The following is a 19,809-nucleotide window of genomic DNA, read 5'->3' as shown; positions in this document are numbered from 1 at the left end:
CCCCAAAATGCTGAAAACTACAGGATAAAACTTGAGATATCATCAAAAGTACTCTTATCAATTTAAAAATACACATGGAAATTATTAATCTAATAAAATATATCTAAAACAACAAAAGGATGCTCTCTCTTGGAAATTAAAAATTAACACTTGTGAGAGTATGGCAAAGAATACATTATGAGATGCTGCACTGCAGCAACAGAGTATGGACATAGATGAAAGGAAGGGAAACAATGGACCATCATGAATTAAATCAACAGGAAAAATAAAAAGCCTGGGTCCCACAGGGCAGAGTGGTTTATTAAGACAGCATTAAGACGGGACAAATTTGCGGCTTCTACACTTTGGGGGAAGCTAGAGTTAAGAACTATAACAAAGGAAGACATCTGACAAGCACTGACAAGCCTTGAATAAGAACGGCTCCCTGCTGACAATGCCTTGCTAGTGAAAAGCGTATCCACAATGAAAGCCCCTAAAGTTAAAAAAATAATAATAATAAAGACCAAAGGAATGCTCTCTTGTCAACACAACAAAACAAGAAAAATCTTCTAACACTGGAGAGTCACGGAGTAAATAATGAAATAATAAAATACAATAATAAAGCCACAGACATAAAATGGCGTGAACAAAAAAATAAATTTATAGGGTTTGTGAATGAAATGCTTCAGGAACAAAGGGAGAAAGCAAAGATTATGATTTTTTTTATAACAGATGGAAAAATAATCAAATAAAATGTGCACAATGGATACTTGAATACATTTAATTAAAACCTCATTCTCCGGAGAAAACGGTGATGAATGGGGGGATTAGGGTCTGCCTGAACACAGCCGGAGGAGTGGCAAACGCCATACAAAGGGGGCTGTAGCCGCTCCAGCTCACAAGAACAAAAAGAAAAATGTCAGCTTGGAGATCCACAATGCAGAGCCAATAGCATGCAAGTGGTGTCACCACAGGAAGTGTCCGACACACTTCCTACAGAACAAGCAGTAGGAACCAAAGTTCACAGGGACCAGGTTTCAGGGGGGAAGGAAAAAAAGTGAACACTTCTTCTAGAGAAGCCACCGTGCTCGATCGGAGCTCCCGGCTTCAAATTTTAAACCTAAAACAACTAGAGACATTCTGGAGCCTTTTTGGGGACAAGAAGGTGCTATGGAAGAGGCTGCAGCTCCCTTTAAAACTTGCGAGGCAGATGGGGCCGAGGCAGGTGCCGAGGCAGCGGGGGAGGGTGTGTCTGGGCCGGGCCTCCCCGGGTTTGAGGTCTCTGGAGAGTCTGCAACTTTAGATGTAAATCCTCCCGACGTGCCTTCGGGCCTGGCCTCATTCCCTGTGGCTCCTGGCCCAGCTCACCCCGGCACAGAGGCTGTGGGGCACGCCCAGGCCGCGGGGGGCGGGGCCAACCCCAACCCTCTTCCGGAACCGAACAGTGGCGCCTGGAGAAAGCAAATCGTCTGCAGGTATTATCTGCATGGGCAATGCAAAGAGGGGGAGAACTGCCGCTACTCCCACGACCCCTCTGTGCGGCAGATGGCCAGGGAGGGCCACGTTTCACCGCCTGAGGCCTCTGCAGACAGAGGACCTAGTATGGCTGCGGCTGCGGCTGCGCAGAGCGAGCCCCCGACTCAGGAAGTGGCGGAAGCCCCTCCTGCTGCATCCTCAAGCTCCTTGCCTCTGATTGGCTGGGCTGCTGAAAGGGGTTTCTTTGAAGCTGAGACAGACAATGCAGGCCTTGAAGCTGCCGGAGGAGCAGGTGCACAAGGCTGGGAGGGTGCCGTTGAGTTTGTTCCTGGGCAGCCCTACCGAGGCCGCATGGTCCCACCGTATGGTCCCGAGGCTCCTCTACAGAGGCCTGTGCCTGAGAGAGAGCAGATGGCTGTGGGCATGGGGATGCAGCTTTGCCGCTATGCTGCCAGGGGACGATGCATTAATGGGGAGAGCTGTTTTTACCTCCACGGAGATATATGCGACATGTGTGGGCTGCGGGCCTTACACCCCGTGGATGCTGCTCAGCGGGAAGCTCATATAAGTGCCTGCATGGAAGCACACGAGAGAGATATGGAGCTCTCGTTTGCTGTGCAGCGCAGCATGGACAAAGTGTGTGGCATCTGCATGGAGGTTGTCTATGAGAAAGCCAACCCCTGCGACCGCCGCTTTGGCATCCTTTACAACTGCAACCACACCTTCTGTATTCAATGTATCCGCAGGTGGAGAAGTGTCAGACAGTTTGAGAACAGAATCAGTAAGTCCTGCCCACAGTGCAGGGTGCCCTCCAGCTTTGTCACTCCCAGTGAGTTCTGGGTGGAGGATGAGGAAGAGAAGGAGAAACTTATTCAGCGATACAAGGAGGGAATGAGAAAGAAGGACTGCAGATATTTTGCTCATGGCAGGGGTTACTGCCCATTTGGAGAGAACTGTTTTTACAAGCATACATACCACTGGGGCCATCATAGGCGAGGTGGTGGCCCATCCGGCATATACTGGCATCAAGTTTTGGAGCCTGTGCGGGTGTCAGAGAGCAACATGCTCTTTAAAAGCAGTAAAAAGGAGCTTGTCATACGTTGCCTGGCCAATCTGTTGTTTAAGCGGTTTCTTGCAATGAGAGTTGGTTTTCCTTTCTCTGATGATCAGTGGTCTTGGCTTTATTATCAGCTGGAAGAATATTTCAATTTTAATCCGTAGTATCATGCTGTGGCACATGGTCTAGTCTGCTGAGGCTCTGTCATCTGCTGTTCTGCTGCCTGTTCTCCCTTTATTGATTGACATGCCTATTGCTTTCAGGGGCTATTGAGGCAATCTTTATGCAGTGTTTCTCTGTTTTCTTGTCTATTCCCTGTTTCTCCCCACAAGGATTATGATGTTTTCTGTGTTAAAAAAAATAACAAAATGTCCTTACAGTTACTGTTTGGTGAAATGAATATTTCTGTCAGTTGATGGTTTGTTTTGTTATGTCTGTTTCCAACAGTATTTACTCAGTTATAGTGTAGTGTTTACAGAATTTCTACTCATTGTGAAGTTCCTCAAGAATAATTGTGACAGTGTGAAAAGAGAAGTCTTATTGAATTAGGAGCTTTTTGCCACAATAGCCTTAAAAAATGCACCCTTGCAGGGCCTTGCAGCTGCTGTCTTGTTTACATGTCTGTTTTTTCCCTCTTTCCTCTTCAAGTGCACTTGTTAACTTGTGGTTACTTTGTGATTTCGTGTTTTACTTGACCAAACCCAAGTGCATATGTTTACATGTTTTTATCCTGTTTAGCTTGATGTGAAATTATTTATATTTGGAAGTATATATTTAAGAATGACATATATATATACAATATGTGTATAAGTATTAAAGTTATGTATTTGAAAATATATATAAAATAATATACCCCATAATATATATGTTATGTAATAAAATAAATGCAGAGATGAAAGTTAAAAATCAAAGGCTAGCAATATGGGCTATTGTGTGAGTTGTGTGCATAATCTTTCTGTCCCTGCATAGATGTCAGTGATTAGCATCTAATGAAAATGACTCCGTGTCTCCAGCCAATTTTAACACACTGAAATCTTAAAGGACTTAGAAAGCATTTTATTAGTAATGCCTATGATGGCATTAAGTGCATACTATGCTTTTATAAATACAGAATGTCTGTTTCTATGCAATTTAACCACAATCTTATGATTCTTACTGACAGTAAATTCTGGGCTCAGGGAAACAGTTCTTTGTATTTAATATCTTATGAATAGCTAGATAGCTGTAGACTTTCCAAGTCACTGGCTTGTGATGGAATTTACAAATAAGAGTAATAGATGAAAAAAAAAGGAAAAACAATGAAAATGATGAAACCATTAAGCATGCAAGAATGGAAAAATAAAAGAATGAAGAAAAGACCAAATATTAAATTTAGAAAAACTTTAATACAGGCTATAATTACATTAAATAAAAGTTGTTTAAATGTGAAAAATCAAATGCTATAAAAAGTGCTTAAAATTAAAGTGGAACAACATGCTGTTTAAAATGCATACTTAAGAGTATAAAATACAGAAGCATATTGGCAAACTAGAAAAAAAATTAAACAGGTACTGTGCCTCTTTATGACAGACAGATTTATATTAAGCATAAACATTGCTGGAAATAAAGAGGAATGATGTATAAACATTAAGTTATAATTCACCAGAAATATATGATATTCAAATTTTGTGCTAGTAGTATAACATTGTGCTAAGTGTGCAGATAATTGATAAAAAAAAATATAAAGTGCAAAAAAATCAAATGCTTATTGGATAATTTAATCCATAGTTTAGTAACTGAACAGCAAAGACTATCAAAGAGTTAGACAACACAATTTTAAGTACTTGATGTAATTGATTTGTATAGAATAATACATAACAATACACAAACTGCAGAGTACACCTACCTTGGCTCTTGGCTAAGATAGCTGAAAAAATATAATGGGAGCTTGAGGATTTTCAGACTGCCGTGACTATCCAACAAAGCCAGGCACATTTACAGAATTTATTTCATGTTCTAAGCATATTTAAAAATACTGATTTAATTTTCAGATCACAAATTTTCTCATACTTAAGAGGTAAATAAGGTAAAACTTAGTAGGTATGAATTTGTAAAACAAGGGGTGAAACTCAAATGGTAATTTCTAGAGCTTGACTTCCCCTGCTGTCTCTACCCCTACACAGGAGCAGGTTGACCAGCTTCATGTAGCAATGTATATAAAGCATGTAAGTCTAGATAGTTCAGCTAGGAGGGGCAAATGGGAGCATAAATTAGCTATTTTATCAAGAGGCTGCCAGTCTCAGTGTTTCTTATTCTACTTTCTGAATGTGCCTCAGCCTCCCATAATTTAACATTACCTCTACCTTATGTGATTCCTTGTTTCACCTATTTCCTCATCCATGTGGGAAAAGAAGATCGCAGGTAAACAAAGCAATCAAAATTGGGACTTGATGGAGCATTTTCAAAAACCATACTGATACTAAAATCTCAAAACAGCTTTGGTAGCAGCTAAGCTGTCAGGAAGGTGTTTCTAAGCTGAGCCTGGGGAACTCTAGAAATTTTATCCTTAATGTACACTGCCCAACCACATGAAATATCATGTTTTACTCAAATAGTATTTCAAACCAGACAATCTTAATTAGGTTTTATGAATATAGTGAATCAACTGTCAGTAGAAAAAGTGGGCTGGGGAGGCAGATAAAGGACAATTAAAATCCTGACTTTGCTTCCTACCAGCCATATGGTATAAGTTATTTAAATTCTGTTTACCTCAGTTTCTTCATATGAGAAATGGGTACAATAGCACCTCTTTTATAGAATTGTTGTGAGGATCTAATATAGTCTGGCAAAAAGCTTGAAGCATAGGTGGTATTTTAAAATTCTATATACATAAAAGTGGAGTTTGTGAATATTTATAGACCTAATCAGCTATTATATAAGAATTAATGCTCCACCAAGTTTTCTTTGGGGGAATCTTTGGAAGTGGTATTAAGATAAATTTATTATTTTCAGATTATTTTGTAGGCAAGGAACATAATGATATCTAGTACCCTTACATTAATAATTTCAAATAATCTATTTTTAGCAAAGATCATATATGTAAAAGTCAATGTGCTATTCGGTTACTTAAAATATAGCAAACAGCATATTATTTGTGACATATACTTATTCAAGAAAAATTACAAATAAGATATTTTTAAAACATGGATTCCTTGTTCCCTCTTTAGTTTTTTCAGAGAGGTCAAATGACAGATGACATAATGGCTGCTGGGCCACTCTGCTGCATTCAGGAACAAAGGAGCCCTTGCCACACAGAGTTTTGCTCTGTGAGTGATTCATAGTATGTGCTGTCCCCCATCCCCACAGGACTCAGGAATTTTGTCCTGGGGTCCATACAGAAGTTATCACTCCAACTGTAACAGAAAAAGCCTGTGAAGCAAGGTTAATTTGCTTATGTCTCATGTGTGTAAATTTGGTGGATGTGCACACATACAAATATGCTAAAGGGAACATCCCTGGTAATGACTCTCCTGAAGATAAAGAAGCCACTTAGTATCCTGGCTCCCATATCATTAAATCCATTTACTGAATTTCATTGACTTGAAAACAAACATTGCTAGGGCACTATCAGTATCCAAGTGTTCCTCTGCTTTGCACCTTTATAAACACTTGGGAATGTGATTTCTCTGGCTATGCTTCTTACCAGCCATGGGTTGTAAGCAAGTTGGTTAAATTTTGTACACCTCAGTTTCTTCATATGAGAAATGGGTACAGTAGTTCCTGTTCTGCAGGATTATTGTGATGACTAAATATAGAATAGACAAAAAACTTAAAGCATAGTTGATGTATTAAAATGTTATGTATAAAGGTGGAGTTTGTGAATATTTATAGACCTAAGAAGCTGTTATTCAAGAACTAATGCTCCACCAAGTTTTCTTTGGGGGAATCTTTGGAAGTGGTGTTAAGATAGAGTTATTATTTTCTGATTATTTTGTAGGCAGGGGACATAATAATACCTAGTACCCTCACATTAATAATTTCAAATAATCTATTTTTAGCAAAGATCATATATGTAAAAGTCAATGTGCTATTCGGTTACTTAAAATATAGCAAACAGCATATTATTTGTGACATATACTTATTCAAAAAAATAAGAAGATATTTTTAAAACATGGGATTCCTTGTTTCCTCTTCAGCTTATTCAGAGAGGTCAAATGACAGATGACATAATGGCTGCTGGGCCACTCTGCTGTAGTCAGGAACAAAGGAGCCCTTGCCACACAGAGTTTGCTCTGTGAGTGATTCACAGTGTGTGCTCTCCCCCATCCCCACAAGGACTCAGGAATTTTGTCCTGGGGTTCATACAGAAGTTATCACTCCAACTGTAACAGAAAAAAGCCTGTGAAGCAAGGTTAATTTGCTTATGTCTCATGTGTGTAAATTTGGTGGATGTGCACACATACAAATATGCTAAAGGAAATGTTCCTAATAATCACTCTCCTGAAGATAAAGAAGCCACTTAGTGTCATGGCTCCCATATCAGTAAATCCATTTACTGAATTTCATTGACTTAAAAGGAAACATTTCTAGGACGTAATCAGTATCCAAGTGTTCCTCTGCTTTGCACCTTTATAAACACTTGGGAATGTGATTTCTCTGGCTATGCTTCTTACCAGCCATGGGTTGTAAGCAAGTTGGTTAAATTTTGTACACCTCAGTTTCTTCATATGAGAAATGGGTACAGTAGTTCCTGTTCTGCAGGATTATTGTGATGACTAAATATAGAATAGACAAAAAACTTAAAGCATAGTTGATGTATTAAAATGTTATGTATAAAGGTGGAGTTTGTGAATATTTATAGACCTAAGAAGCTGTTATTCAAGAACTAATGCTCCACCAAGTTTTCTTTGGGGGAATCTTTGGAAGTGGTGTTAAGATAGAGTTATTATTTTCTGATTATTTTGTAGGCAGGGGACATAATAATACCTAGTACCCTCACATTAATAATTTCAAATAATCTATTTTTAGCAAAGATCATATATGTAAAAGTCAATGTGCTATTCGGTTACTTAAAATATAGCAAACAGCATATTATTTGTGACATATACTTATTCAAAAAAATAAGAAGATATTTTTAAAACATGGGATTCCTTGTTTCCTCTTCAGCTTATTCAGAGAGGTCAAATGACAGATGACATAATGGCTGCTGGGCCACTCTGCTGTAGTCAGGAACAAAGGAGCCCTTGCCACACAGAGTTTGCTCTGTGAGTGATTCACAGTGTGTGCTCTCCCCCATCCCCACAAGGACTCAGGAATTTTGTCCTGGGGTTCATACAGAAGTTATCACTCCAACTGTAACAGAAAAAAGCCTGTGAAGCAAGGTTAATTTGCTTATGTCTCATGTGTGTAAATTTGGTGGATGTGCACACATACAAATATGCTAAAGGAAATGTTCCTAATAATCACTCTCCTGAAGATAAAGAAGCCACTTAGTGTCATGGCTCCCATATCAGTAAATCCATTTACTGAATTTCATTGACTTAAAAGGAAACATTTCTAGGACGTAATCAGTATCCAAGTGTTCCTCTGCTTTGCACCTTTATAAACACTTGGGAATGTGATTTCTCTGGCTATGCTTCTTACCAGCCATGGGTTGTAAGCAAGTTGGTTAAATTTTGTACACCTCAGTTTCTTCATATGAGAAATGGGTACAGTAGTTCCTGTTCTGCAGGATTATTGTGATGACTAAATATAGAATAGACAAAAAACTTAAAGCATAGTTGATGTATTAAAATGTTATGTATAAAGGTGGAGTTTGTGAATATTTATAGACCTAAGAAGCTGTTATTCAAGAACTAATGCTCCACCAAGTTTTCTTTGGGGGAATCTTTGGAAGTGGTGTTAAGATAGAGTTATTATTTTCTGATTATTTTGTAGGCAGGGGACATAATAATACCTAGTACCCTCACATTAATAATTTCAAATAATCTATTTTTAGCAAAGATCATATATGTAAAAGTCAATGTGCTATTCGGTTACTTAAAATATAGCAAACAGCATATTATTTGTGACATATACTTATTCAAAAAAATAAGAAGATATTTTTAAAACATGGGATTCCTTGTTTCCTCTTCAGCTTATTCAGAGAGGTCAAATGACAGATGACATAATGGCTGCTGGGCCACTCTGCTGTAGTCAGGAACAAAGGAGCCCTTGCCACACAGAGTTTGCTCTGTGAGTGATTCACAGTGTGTGCTCTCCCCCATCCCCACAAGGACTCAGGAATTTTGTCCTGGGGTTCATACAGAAGTTATCACTCCAACTGTAACAGAAAAAAGCCTGTGAAGCAAGGTTAATTTGCTTATGTCTCATGTGTGTAAATTTGGTGGATGTGCACACATACAAATATGCTAAAGGAAATGTTCCTAATAATCACTCTCCTGAAGATAAAGAAGCCACTTAGTGTCATGGCTCCCATATCAGTAAATCCATTTACTGAATTTCATTGACTTAAAAGGAAACATTTCTAGGACGTAATCAGTATCCATATGCACCTCCACTTAGCACTTTTATAAACACTTGGGAGTATGATTTCTCTGGATATGCTTCTTACCAGCCTTTCATTCTAAGCAAGTTGGTTAAATTTTGTACACTTCAGTTTCTTCATATGAGAAATGAGTACAGTAGTACCTGTTCTGCAGGATTATTATGATGATCAAATATATAATAGTAAAAAAGAAAAAACTCAAATAAAAATAAGTAGTAGCTTTTAAATGGCCTGGCTGCCTTCATGGGAAAGCAGTTGAGAACATTGCATGTAGTCATAGTGGAAGTGGAACCTATCATTTGATCTCTTTTTGAGTAAACTGAGGAGGGAACAAGAAATCCAATTTTTAAAAAAATTATTTACCTCACACAGGCATATGCCACAGCTGATGCCATATTACACTCAGTATGGGTTGGAGTTGGGTTGGGGCTGGGAAAAGGAATCACTGGGAAATAATCCAGCTCTAGCAGAAAGAAGTAACACATGTCAAAAATGTATAACATTTTCTAGTATATATATACTATATATAGCATATATATCACATTCTCTAGTATAGATGAAACACTAGCAAAAATTTATGTAATAGACTACAGTGTAACTCTTAGTTACATTGAGAAATTATGAGTATATAGACAATATTCTCTGAAGTCAATAAGCCACTATCACTTGATAAGTGTGAATTCAATATCATTTAGCAGGATAGAATATGATAATGACATTGTGCTACCTTAACCAACATCATACCTGTTGTATCTGTGCTAGAGTAAAACTCCTAATTTTAAATTCTAATATGCATTCTCTTTTATAGGTTATTTTAATTATACACAGCATCCAGATTTATTCTGACATAATTACAAACACATGGAATAGAATTTATTCAAATTCAGTCACCAATACTTCTTCTTTCCCTGCCCTTCTCCCTTCCCCTGTTCTCTTCCATCTATTTTACTTATTTTTCTGCTATTATAATGTTTTTACTTGGTGTGTTACTAAGAGCATAATATGCAGCCACATCTTAAAATTTAGAAAATACCACAGTATGAACAAACACAGCTGTGGTAAGCAGAAGAAAAAAAGATTAATGCAAAAATTAGTGGTTCCAAAAATAGACTATAAGGATTTCTTAAAGTGTATATATGCATATGTATATATATTACAGATGAATGGGATATAAATGTGCATACATATTTGCTTTGATTTATGCTCTTTTTATTTTTTTTAAAGAGAGAGTGAGAGAGGAGAGAGAGAGAGAGAGAGAGAGAATTTTTAATATTTATTTTTTAGTTCTCGGCGGACACAACATCTTTGTTGGTATGTGGTGCTGAGGATCGAACCCGGGCCGCACGCAGGCCAGGCATGGCGCGCTACCGCTTGAGCCACATCCCCAGCCCCGATTTATGCTCTTTTTAAATGCACATATGAAGCATGTAACTTAGGAAAGCAAAGAAAGATGAAAACAAAAATAGAGGGAAATTAAATGATTAAATATAAAGTCTGAGTCTTTAAAAACAATTTACAAAATATACAACTTAATTTAAAAAATGAGGAAGAGCCAGGTGCAGTGGCTCATGCCTGTAATCCCAGAAGCTCAGTAGGCTGGGGCAGAAGGATTGAAAGTTCAAACCCAACATAGGCAACTTAGCGAGGCACTGAGCAAGCAACTCACTGAGACCTTGTCACCAAATTAAATATAAAAATGGCTGGGGATGTGGCTCAGTGATTTTATGACCCTGGGTTCAATCTCTGGTATCAAGAAAAAAAATGAAAACAAAAAGTACACACATACACACACACACACACACACACACACACACACACACACACAACATATCCAGTAGGAAGAATTTACAAATAGAGAATCTATTAAACAAAAGAATAAAGCATTACTATTGCTCAACCAGATGACAATCAACTGAAAATGGGTAATTTCCTAATTATTGTCTTTTATCAATCATTGCTTATAAAATCTATGAAAAAGAAGCCTTCCTGTTAACATACAGTCAGGACAATAATTGTCATAATTTTCCCTAAAAATTGGAATTATCATAAAATCTTCAGAGAAACAAGTCTTTTTAGTGATATATAATCCAGAAATCAGCAAATTAAAACACGATGCACCTTCATATAAAATAGGAATGATGTAATTTATAGTAACTCTAACCATATGTAACATACATATTCAAACATGCACAAGAACTAATGATCAAATTTAGTGATGCAAAAAGAAATAGAATGAGAATCATATTTATCATTTTAATCCCTTTATTAAATCAAAAGTAAATGATCATATAATCATTTATTTGATAAGGTTAAAAAGTCTCTTTCTTATCAGTCACCATTATTTTGATATATTGATCAACAAAATTGCATTTGAGACCAAAAAATGAGGTCTTTCAAATAAGGAGGCAGATTCATTGCTCAGCAAATGATGTATTGTGTGTTGAAAATGCAAAACTTCAAAACAGAAATCATTAAGGTACTATGAAAAATCTGCATAATAATAAACTGCTATAAAGCACAAACCACACAGAAAATATAATGGAAGACCTATTTTTATTTATGTATCTTTAGTTTTAGGTGGACACATTATTTTGTTTTTATGTGCTGCTGAGGATCGAACCCATTGCCTTATGCATGCTAGGCAAGCACTCTATCACTGAGCCACAACCCCAGCCCTGGAAGACCTATTTTTGTAATGGCAACAATAAAATTCATAGGAATAAACTAAGTATCAGTGTGTAAACGCTACAAAAAGAAACTTTCACACTTGGGAATTTAAACAACACATGAAAATATATGCCACTAAATTTGATAGAGAAATTCAGTAGCATCAATTTGTCAATTATGTATTTGACAATATCCTAATAAAGTACAAAGTGGGCATACTTAAAAAAAGAAAAGGAACTTATGACACTTCATTTATTGAAGAGAAAAATGTCCAGTAGAACCTGAGTATTTTAGAATTTAAAAATCTCAAAGGCTTCTATGGCACATACCTGTCATCCCAGCTACTGGGCAGGAAAATCTCTTGAGGTCAACCTGGACAAAAACGTGAGACCCTGACACACATACACACACACACACACACACACACACACACGCACAAGTCGATGAATCTTCCAAACCAAAAGCTGCAACATGAAGAGGAAAGTAGTAGCATTTGAATTAATATATCAAAGATGTATGTTGAAAAGGTTCGTTAATTGTCACATTTGTTGGAATTGATTTTATGATAAAGATGAAAAAATAATTGGGATTATTTAACAAAAGTTGTAGAGTGAGTTCAGAAGTCATCTAGAAAACAAGTATGTGGGATATGTAGATTTTATACACCATTATAGATAGCACAGCAAAATTTCAAATATAAATATGAAACAAAAATGTACAGCAACAACATAGGATATTATGTTAAAGTCTTATAGTCAAGAATGCCTTTCTATGACATATTTGGAACAAATGTTTAAAAAATTTAGAATATCCATAGCATGTAATTGCATGTAGCTTAATGTGGGCCATACTTTGTTCCAATATATAGTATCTCATTTAATTATCCCAATCATCCTAATCATACCTTGTAGAAGCTGAGAGACCAAGACAAGATATGCCCATGGCTATAAGGTTAATGGCAATCCATCAAACACCAGGGTCTGACTTCTTAGCCACTACATCATCTTACGAATATAACCACCTTAAAATAAACCTTACAAATTTGACATGAGCAATCTCAGAGCAAAAAAATCAAGCTAGCAAATACAAAACCAAAAAGAGAAAACCCAAAATTTGTAAAATGTATATTTATACGGATGTATACATACATAACTTTATAAGTGACTACACATAAGAATATGGACAAGTATGTGAGTATGTCTGTGTGTGTGTGTGTGTATTCGTGCAGAACCCAAAACTGTCAGTTTTTGATAGTACATTTGATTCCTTTAGAAGTGTGAGTTTTGTGAAGATGCAACTATATGGTTGAGGAATCTCCAGTGAGAAACATCACAGGGATATTTGGATTAAATGATTTAAACAATTATTAATAATTTAAACAGTGATTGATAGGTTTTAATCATTTCAAGGACAAAACTGGATCCATGGGGGGCTGGGGTTGTTGCTCAGTGATAGAGCACTTGCCTAGCATGTGTGAGGCACTGGGTTAGATTCTCAGCACCACATATAAATTAATTAATTAATTAATTCCATCATTGACTAATAAAAATTTTTAAAAAATTAAAAAAAATCTGGATCCAGGGCACCCACAGATATAGATATTGTTTTACTGATAAGGCTCAGAACTATCTGGTATTGCCATGTAATATTAAAATAATAAATTTGAGTACAAAGATACCTAGGTCTTTGTATTCATTTTTATTCTGTATTCATCTGACTCCCTAAAAGTGAGGGGTTTTTTTGCAGTGTCTTAGAAAGTTAAAAGCATTTTAAATTTGTTTTCACAGAATTACATAGCCTCAAAATATACAAAGAAATAACAAAACTGATGTTCAAGATCCTACAATCTCAGCATATATTTTTAACTTATCATATACATTCACTTACTTTAAAAGCAGTAAGGGTAGAGATGATTAGAATTACAGTGAAAACCATGAATTTAATTGTCATATTTAGTGCCCTGCACCCACCAAATGTTTCAAATCATTTCATTAGTTAGATAGCAGGATACCATAAAATATGTTGAGCAGGTAGCAGGGAATGTGCAGAAACGTCTATAGGATGATCTTATTTGACATAACACAGAGAGCAGTGTTCAATTATTGTTCTCATTAACTAGATCAGAAAATGGGCAGAAATAAGTAATTTATACATGGACAGGCCCATATCCAAAAAGTGGCATTTTAATCTGAGTTGTCTAATCCAGAACACTTGAGTTGACTGCCTCCTCCCATCATCCATCTCTTTTGTTCTAGAATGTGGGAAGAGTTGGGCAGAGAGTTCCCCTGACTGCACAAAAGTCCAAGTCCAAAGTGTTCTCTAAGACTCAAGGCAAATTCTCAGCATTAACCCCTGCAAAAATCAAAAGCAAGTTAAATATATCCATTATATAAAGACACAGATTATACATTTTTATTTCAAATGGAGAATTGGGGGCTAGAGACAAAGGATGGGCCCAAAGCAAGACCAAAATCCAGCTGAGCAAACAAGTCTTGTAGCACCATATCCAGCAGCTGGTGTCATGGTATTGTGATGTTCTCTCCAAAGGGCTTGTGCACCCCTATGGCTTTGCTGGTTGCAGCGCACAAATCCTCTCTTTTGTCTTGTCTTTGCTCAATTCCTGCACTTTCCTTGGCAGACATTTCATTGTACTGGAATTTCTTAATCCTGGGCTTCTCCTCTGCAGCTTCAGCTTCCTCCTCACGTCTCCAGGCTTTGCTCTCACAAGGTGTGCCTTCAGAGACTCCAGCCCTGCTTCACTTTGCCTGGTCTCCTTTGAAATCTTGGAGGAAGGCTTCATGACACCCTAACTGCAGCATGTTGCATTCCTGCGAACCAGCACCACATGGTTGATGCCAAGATCTGCCACCATCTCCACCAGTAGCCAAGCTTCCAGGGGCCATGGCTGCAGCAGCTTCTGAATCCCTGCATGGGTTAGCACAGTGAAACACTTCCTAGGCCCCAATGGTGAAACACTTTCTAGTGCACAAGCAGGGTACCTCACTGGTCTCTTCTCAGGGGAACTTTTACTTTTACATCCTTGATTCTGCAATGGGCAAGGTCAATTTCTGAGATGCCCTCAGACTATCTTATTGTCTCTGGGGAAAGTCTTTAGCATTTCTTTAGTGGCTATAATGTCTTAACCACACATTCATTAACCCAAATTGTAATCAGAGTTCTCTGACCAAACTGCAAGTTTCTCAAATCATTCTGCTTTTATACTTTGCTTTCTTATTCCTGATTAGCAGGAAAAACTTGGTTTAACACCACCACCAATATCCATGCCACCGCCTAAATACTGTGCTATCTAGAAATTTCTTCCATATATAAGAAGTCCACCACATTTAAATTTAGTTTCACAGAAAATGTCAAGACCTAGTCAAGATGCAGACAACTTCTTAGGCAGTATGTAACATGAATGTCTTCTAATCCAATTTCCAGTAGAGTTCTCCTCCAGTGAAATCGCATTAACCCTGTCTTTACCATTCACAGCTATGTTGGCATTCTGTTCCTTTGAGGTCCTACCAGAATTGGCCATTAAGCATCTTGTAGAACAATCTAAAGATTTTCAATCTTCATCTCTAAACTTTGCAAAATTCCTCCCATAAACTCCAAAAAGCTCCAAGAGCTTCTTGACCATGTGGTCAACTTAGTCACAGCAATGACCTCTAGGTGCCAGTTTCTGTTTTGGTCACCTTTTTTTTTTTGTCTTTGTGACCAAAAAACATGACAAGAACAACTTCAGAGGAGGAAAAGTTTATTTGAGGCTCACAGTTTCAGAGGTCTCTATCCACAGCAGCTGGCTCAAATTGTCTGGGCCCAAGGTGAAGCAGAATATCATGACAGAAGAGTGGAGGAAAGCAGCTTAGATCCTAGCACCAAGGAAGCACAAAATATATATCCTAAAGGCACACCCCAATCCCCAGCCATACTCTACCTGCCATTAGTTTCTACCCTCTCAGGATTAATGCACATGCACGGATTAGGTTAAAACTATCCTTACCCAAATATCTCATTTTGAAACTTTGTTTTATTTCATACATGAGCTTTTGGGGGACACCTAATTTCTAAATCATAATACCTACCAAAAACTACTTGGTTAAAATATATGTTCTTTCATTGTAGAAAATGAAACAAGGGCTGAGCATCCCTGAGTTTCTGGAAAAAAAAAAAAAACCTGCTGGACTCTTCAAATCTTATCATCCATCTCATCTGTCTCTAGAGGGGCCACTTGTTCTACTGCCTACAGTAGGCCTAATTCCTCACATTTGTGCAACAACTTTCTTCTTGCTAAGCACCTTTTTTTCCCCTGGGTCAGTGGTTCAGCCTCTGTAATTGTGGCTTTGCTTCTTCCAGCATTGTTCATTTCAACGTGGTCACCCAAATCGTTAACAAGGAGTGGTAGTCTGATTCTCTGAGGAAGCAGACACCAAGACAGTGTATGCAGTAATTTTATTTGGGAGTGTTTACATGAGAGAAAATGTTCAGGAAGGCTTGGAAACACTGCAAACCACAAGACAAATCTGACATGAGTGAAGAATAAATATATAAGGAAAGCAAGATTGAAGCATCCTGGACGTATGCATTGTGATGGAAGTTCAGCAAGGCCATCCATGTATTGCTAAGCCATGATATCCTTTTATTGGAGTCCTCCATCTGTCATAAATAGGCCTAGTCAGACTCAGTCATAGCTGGGAACAGGCCATGAGAAATATGACTACGGCACAAATATCAAAGATTTTAGATCACTGTAGCTAGTGCCCTTGGTGAATTAAACTTCTTGTAGATGATATGACCATCTAATGAACCAGAAAGTCTTAAATGTTCCACCTGTGCTGCTATTCACGGTGATATTATGGAGGCTGAGAAATTCCATGATCTTCTGTCTAAAAACTGAAGACCCACAAGCTTGTTGGTATAGTTCCAGTCCAAGTGCAAGGGATGGAGAACCAGGAAAACCAATGATACCAGTTGCAGTCTGATGTCCCCGTATGAATACAGGCAGGGAAAGAATATTATCTTTTACCTTGCCTTTCTTCTAATAAGACTTCTCTCAGCTGGATCCAATAAGGCCTGCACCTATTTGGGATGGGCAATCTGTTTTACTTTGTTGACACATCAAATATTAATCTCTTCAAGAAACATCCTTATAGACATATCCAGTAAAATATTTACCAAATACCTGAACACCCCATGGGGAAATCAGGATAACACCTAAAATTAACAATCACGAGATCACCGCATCAACTTGCCACTCTCCTACCCATTTCCTTAAACCACAATTAATCTCTAAATGAAGACAATAAGTCATGCTCCACCTAATATGATACAGCTACCCTACTGTACATACAACTGAAAATGCAGCAGTCCATTCCCCAGAAGAGAAGGGGAAAGCCCTCAGGTGATGTTTACTTTTTTCCATGGTACCCTTTGACTTAAATTCTGTAAAGTAAAACTGGTAATACATAAATACTATAGTAATAAGTCACTACATTTTGTGTTCATAATTAAACATTTAAGAGATGGGATGTCATAATTCATTCACACTAATGCTGACCTAGCATTCAACTTGACCTGTGCTTGGCTTGTCAAACTTAGCCTACATATTTTCAGGCATTTCTCATTTTTATGTTCTAGATAGAAAAGGCCATATACCCTGAATGGCTTTACCTCTTTACTTCTGCTTTAAGCCTGGTGAATACAATACTGTAACCCCTGAATGCCACACTATTGCTCTTGATCTCCCCCAAATTAACCAGTGTAACCTTGTTGGAAACTCACCTACATAACACTCTGAGCCCCAATAAAGTCTTCAGATCATAGGATTCTCCCTGTCCCTCTTGCTCTGCAGTTGCTGTTGAACACATGTTCCAAACAGACCCCTCTTTTCTGCTCTAAGATACCCTGACCCCGTTTCTTTGATATCTATAAGTAATGTTTTGCCCGTTCCATCTGAGTATCCCTAATTGTGCAGCAGTTGACCACACCAAGCCATACTTAAGTAGCTCACTTAATAAATCACAAGCAATATTGTCAGTTAAGGATGATGCAGTTATTGTCATGAGGGATGCCCTGGAATTCCTTCTGACTGCTCTTGGCTAACTTTCTAACCACAGTAACTAAGACTGGGTGGCCTGCTAAGGTTGGGTCATACTGCTCTGCACTTCTGGGTGGTACCTTATTGAGTTCTGCCAAGACTCCTACTCTAATTTGTGGATTTTTGAAAATAGAGTCCGTTGTTCCCCAGAGTCCATTTGCCAACCCAAATAGAAACCCAAATAACTCTTATTAGAGATCTTGGGCAAAGCAAAAGTGAAAATGTAAAGCATTCTTAAAATGTTATGTTGTCATGGTATCCATGTGAATATCATACAAGATAAAGGCAATCACCCCTGACAGTTTCTAGTTCTCTGCCCCCTATCAGTTTCTCAGTGTGGTTGATCCAAGTATTTATTTTGTACAAACTTCCTATGGAACAACTAGATACAGCCTACTTGCCCCACTGGCCTCTACACCACTTGTGGACAATACAGATATGGCATGATGACTACCTTTCAGTCTCACCATGATCTCCTGGGAATTGTGCTTGATTTTTGTCAGCCAACTGATTAACGATACCCACAGAAAACCTGCTTGTATAATATCCTGGAATCAAATAAAGGCTTTGACCCACAGCCCCTCCTTTTCCTCACGCTGGTTGACTCAACGTGTCTGGACAGCTCCTCCTTCCTTGGCCTTATTGAGCATGCTGCCCTCTTCTCTCTGGGATCCGTAAGTAATAAATTCTGCTTCTGTTATTTCATGTGTTTTGTTTACAGCCTTATTTCTGTATTACTTGAACAACATACTCAACACTAACTCCTGATCAAGGCTTTCTTGGAGAATGGCTTTCTTGGAGAATGGCTATCTTGGTAGGAATAGAATGGACATAGATCATAAAAGAACCACATGCGCGCATGTACGCGTGCGCACACATACACACACACACACACACACACACACAAAGTGATATGTGTCTATGGGAGATACATGGGTAGCTGGTCAGGCACTTAAGCTGCCTTCCAGAATATAGTATTTTATGACAGGTACACTATAAACATCCACAGCCAAATCTCCTATAACTCTGTGAGGATTGGACTAGAATCATGGCCACTCTCCAGAGGGAGAATCAAGACCAAATTATAGGAAATTCACAATAGATAAGGGGGCTAGTTTGTTGTTCACATGTTTTTAATATGGATCAGAATTATTACTAACCAATATCAGCTAAAAGAGGCTAATTATGGCTTATACCCTGTCATTTATGCCTCCTTAAGGAGGGTATCATTGCTCCTACCCTTTAATAGTCCATCTGGCCTGTAGTAAAAGACTCTACAAATGAGTGATGATTAACCGTGGACTATCATAGTTGAAAAGCTGAGTTAATAAGGGCTCCAACTTCACCACCAGGTGCAGTGGTGCACACCTGTAATCCCAGCAGTTCAGGAGGCTGAGGCAGGAGGATGGAGAGTTCAAAGCCAGCTTCAGAAACTTAATGAGGCCCTAAACAACTCAATGAGACCCTGTCTCTAAATAAAATATTAAAAATGCCTAGGGATGTTGCTAGTGGTTAAACACCCTTGGGTTCAATCCCTAGTACCATAAGAATAATAAGAATATAATATAATAAGAATAATAATAATGGCTTCAACTTCAAATGTTGTAATTGATAATAATCAAAACATGATTCACAGCCATCAATTTAGTTGGCACATTTTACTCAATCCTCTTGACATGGATTATCAATGTCAATTTGACTTCCAAAGAAACACAATATACATTCACACAGTTGCCTATGGGATAATTTAACAATACTGTCCTTGTGCATGGTCTTCATCAGAATGATTTAGAGTTTTATATGCATCCACTGCAATTTTTGGCATTGTTTTGACTATATTACTTAAGGGAACCTCCAAAGAGATGGAATAAAGAGAACTCATAACTTTTATAACATGTGGGGCTTTTCATGCCCTGGAGGCAACACAGACTGTTCTCTATTATTTAGGCCTATTTATACCATTACATGAGAGGCCACTTTTGGAGGGAAAGTCTTCCTCAAAGCTTA

General features: G+C 37.9%; 2 protein-coding genes across 2 annotated transcripts; both read left to right on the top strand.

The window, feature by feature from the left end:
* The first annotated feature begins 1,065 nt into the window (after positions 1 to 1,065).
* On the top strand, positions 1,066 to 16,846 carry LOC113199053 (E3 ubiquitin-protein ligase makorin-3-like). Its single transcript, XM_026411934.2, has 2 exons — positions 1,066 to 1,454; positions 16,062 to 16,846. The coding sequence occupies exons 1-2, from the start codon at positions 1,150 to 1,152 to the stop codon at positions 16,108 to 16,110; spliced, it is 354 nt and encodes a 117-aa protein (XP_026267719.1). The 5' UTR covers positions 1,066 to 1,149; the 3' UTR covers positions 16,111 to 16,846.
* Mkrn3 (makorin ring finger protein 3) lies at positions 1,525 to 2,676 on the top strand. Its single transcript, XM_026411927.2, has one exon. It carries the CDS (start codon positions 1,525 to 1,527, stop codon positions 2,674 to 2,676), a length of 1,152 nt encoding a protein of 383 aa, XP_026267712.1.
* Positions 16,847 to 19,809: the final 2,963 nt, after the last annotated feature.

The sequence above is a fragment of the Urocitellus parryii genome, chromosome 6 (assembly GCF_045843805.1).
Source record: "Urocitellus parryii isolate mUroPar1 chromosome 6, mUroPar1.hap1, whole genome shotgun sequence".
In the NCBI taxonomy this organism is placed as follows: Eukaryota; Metazoa; Chordata; class Mammalia; order Rodentia; family Sciuridae; genus Urocitellus; species Urocitellus parryii.
The sequence above is the reverse complement of the archived record's forward strand: the minus strand, read 5'-3'. Positions and strand labels throughout refer to the sequence as shown.

Excerpts from the sequence above, each read along its gene's own strand:
- LOC113199053 (XM_026411934.2), top strand. The coding sequence starts at position 1,150 with ATGGAAGAGGCTGCAGCTCCCTTTAAAACTTGCGAGGCAGATGGGGCC. Across the intron at positions 1,455-16,061 it reads AGAAAGCAAATCGTCTGCAG|CATTGTTCATTTCAACGTGG; the intron begins GTATTATCTGCA and ends TGCTTCTTCCAG.
- Mkrn3 (XM_026411927.2), top strand. The coding sequence starts at position 1,525 with ATGGCCAGGGAGGGCCACGTTTCACCGCCTGAGGCCTCTGCAGACAGA.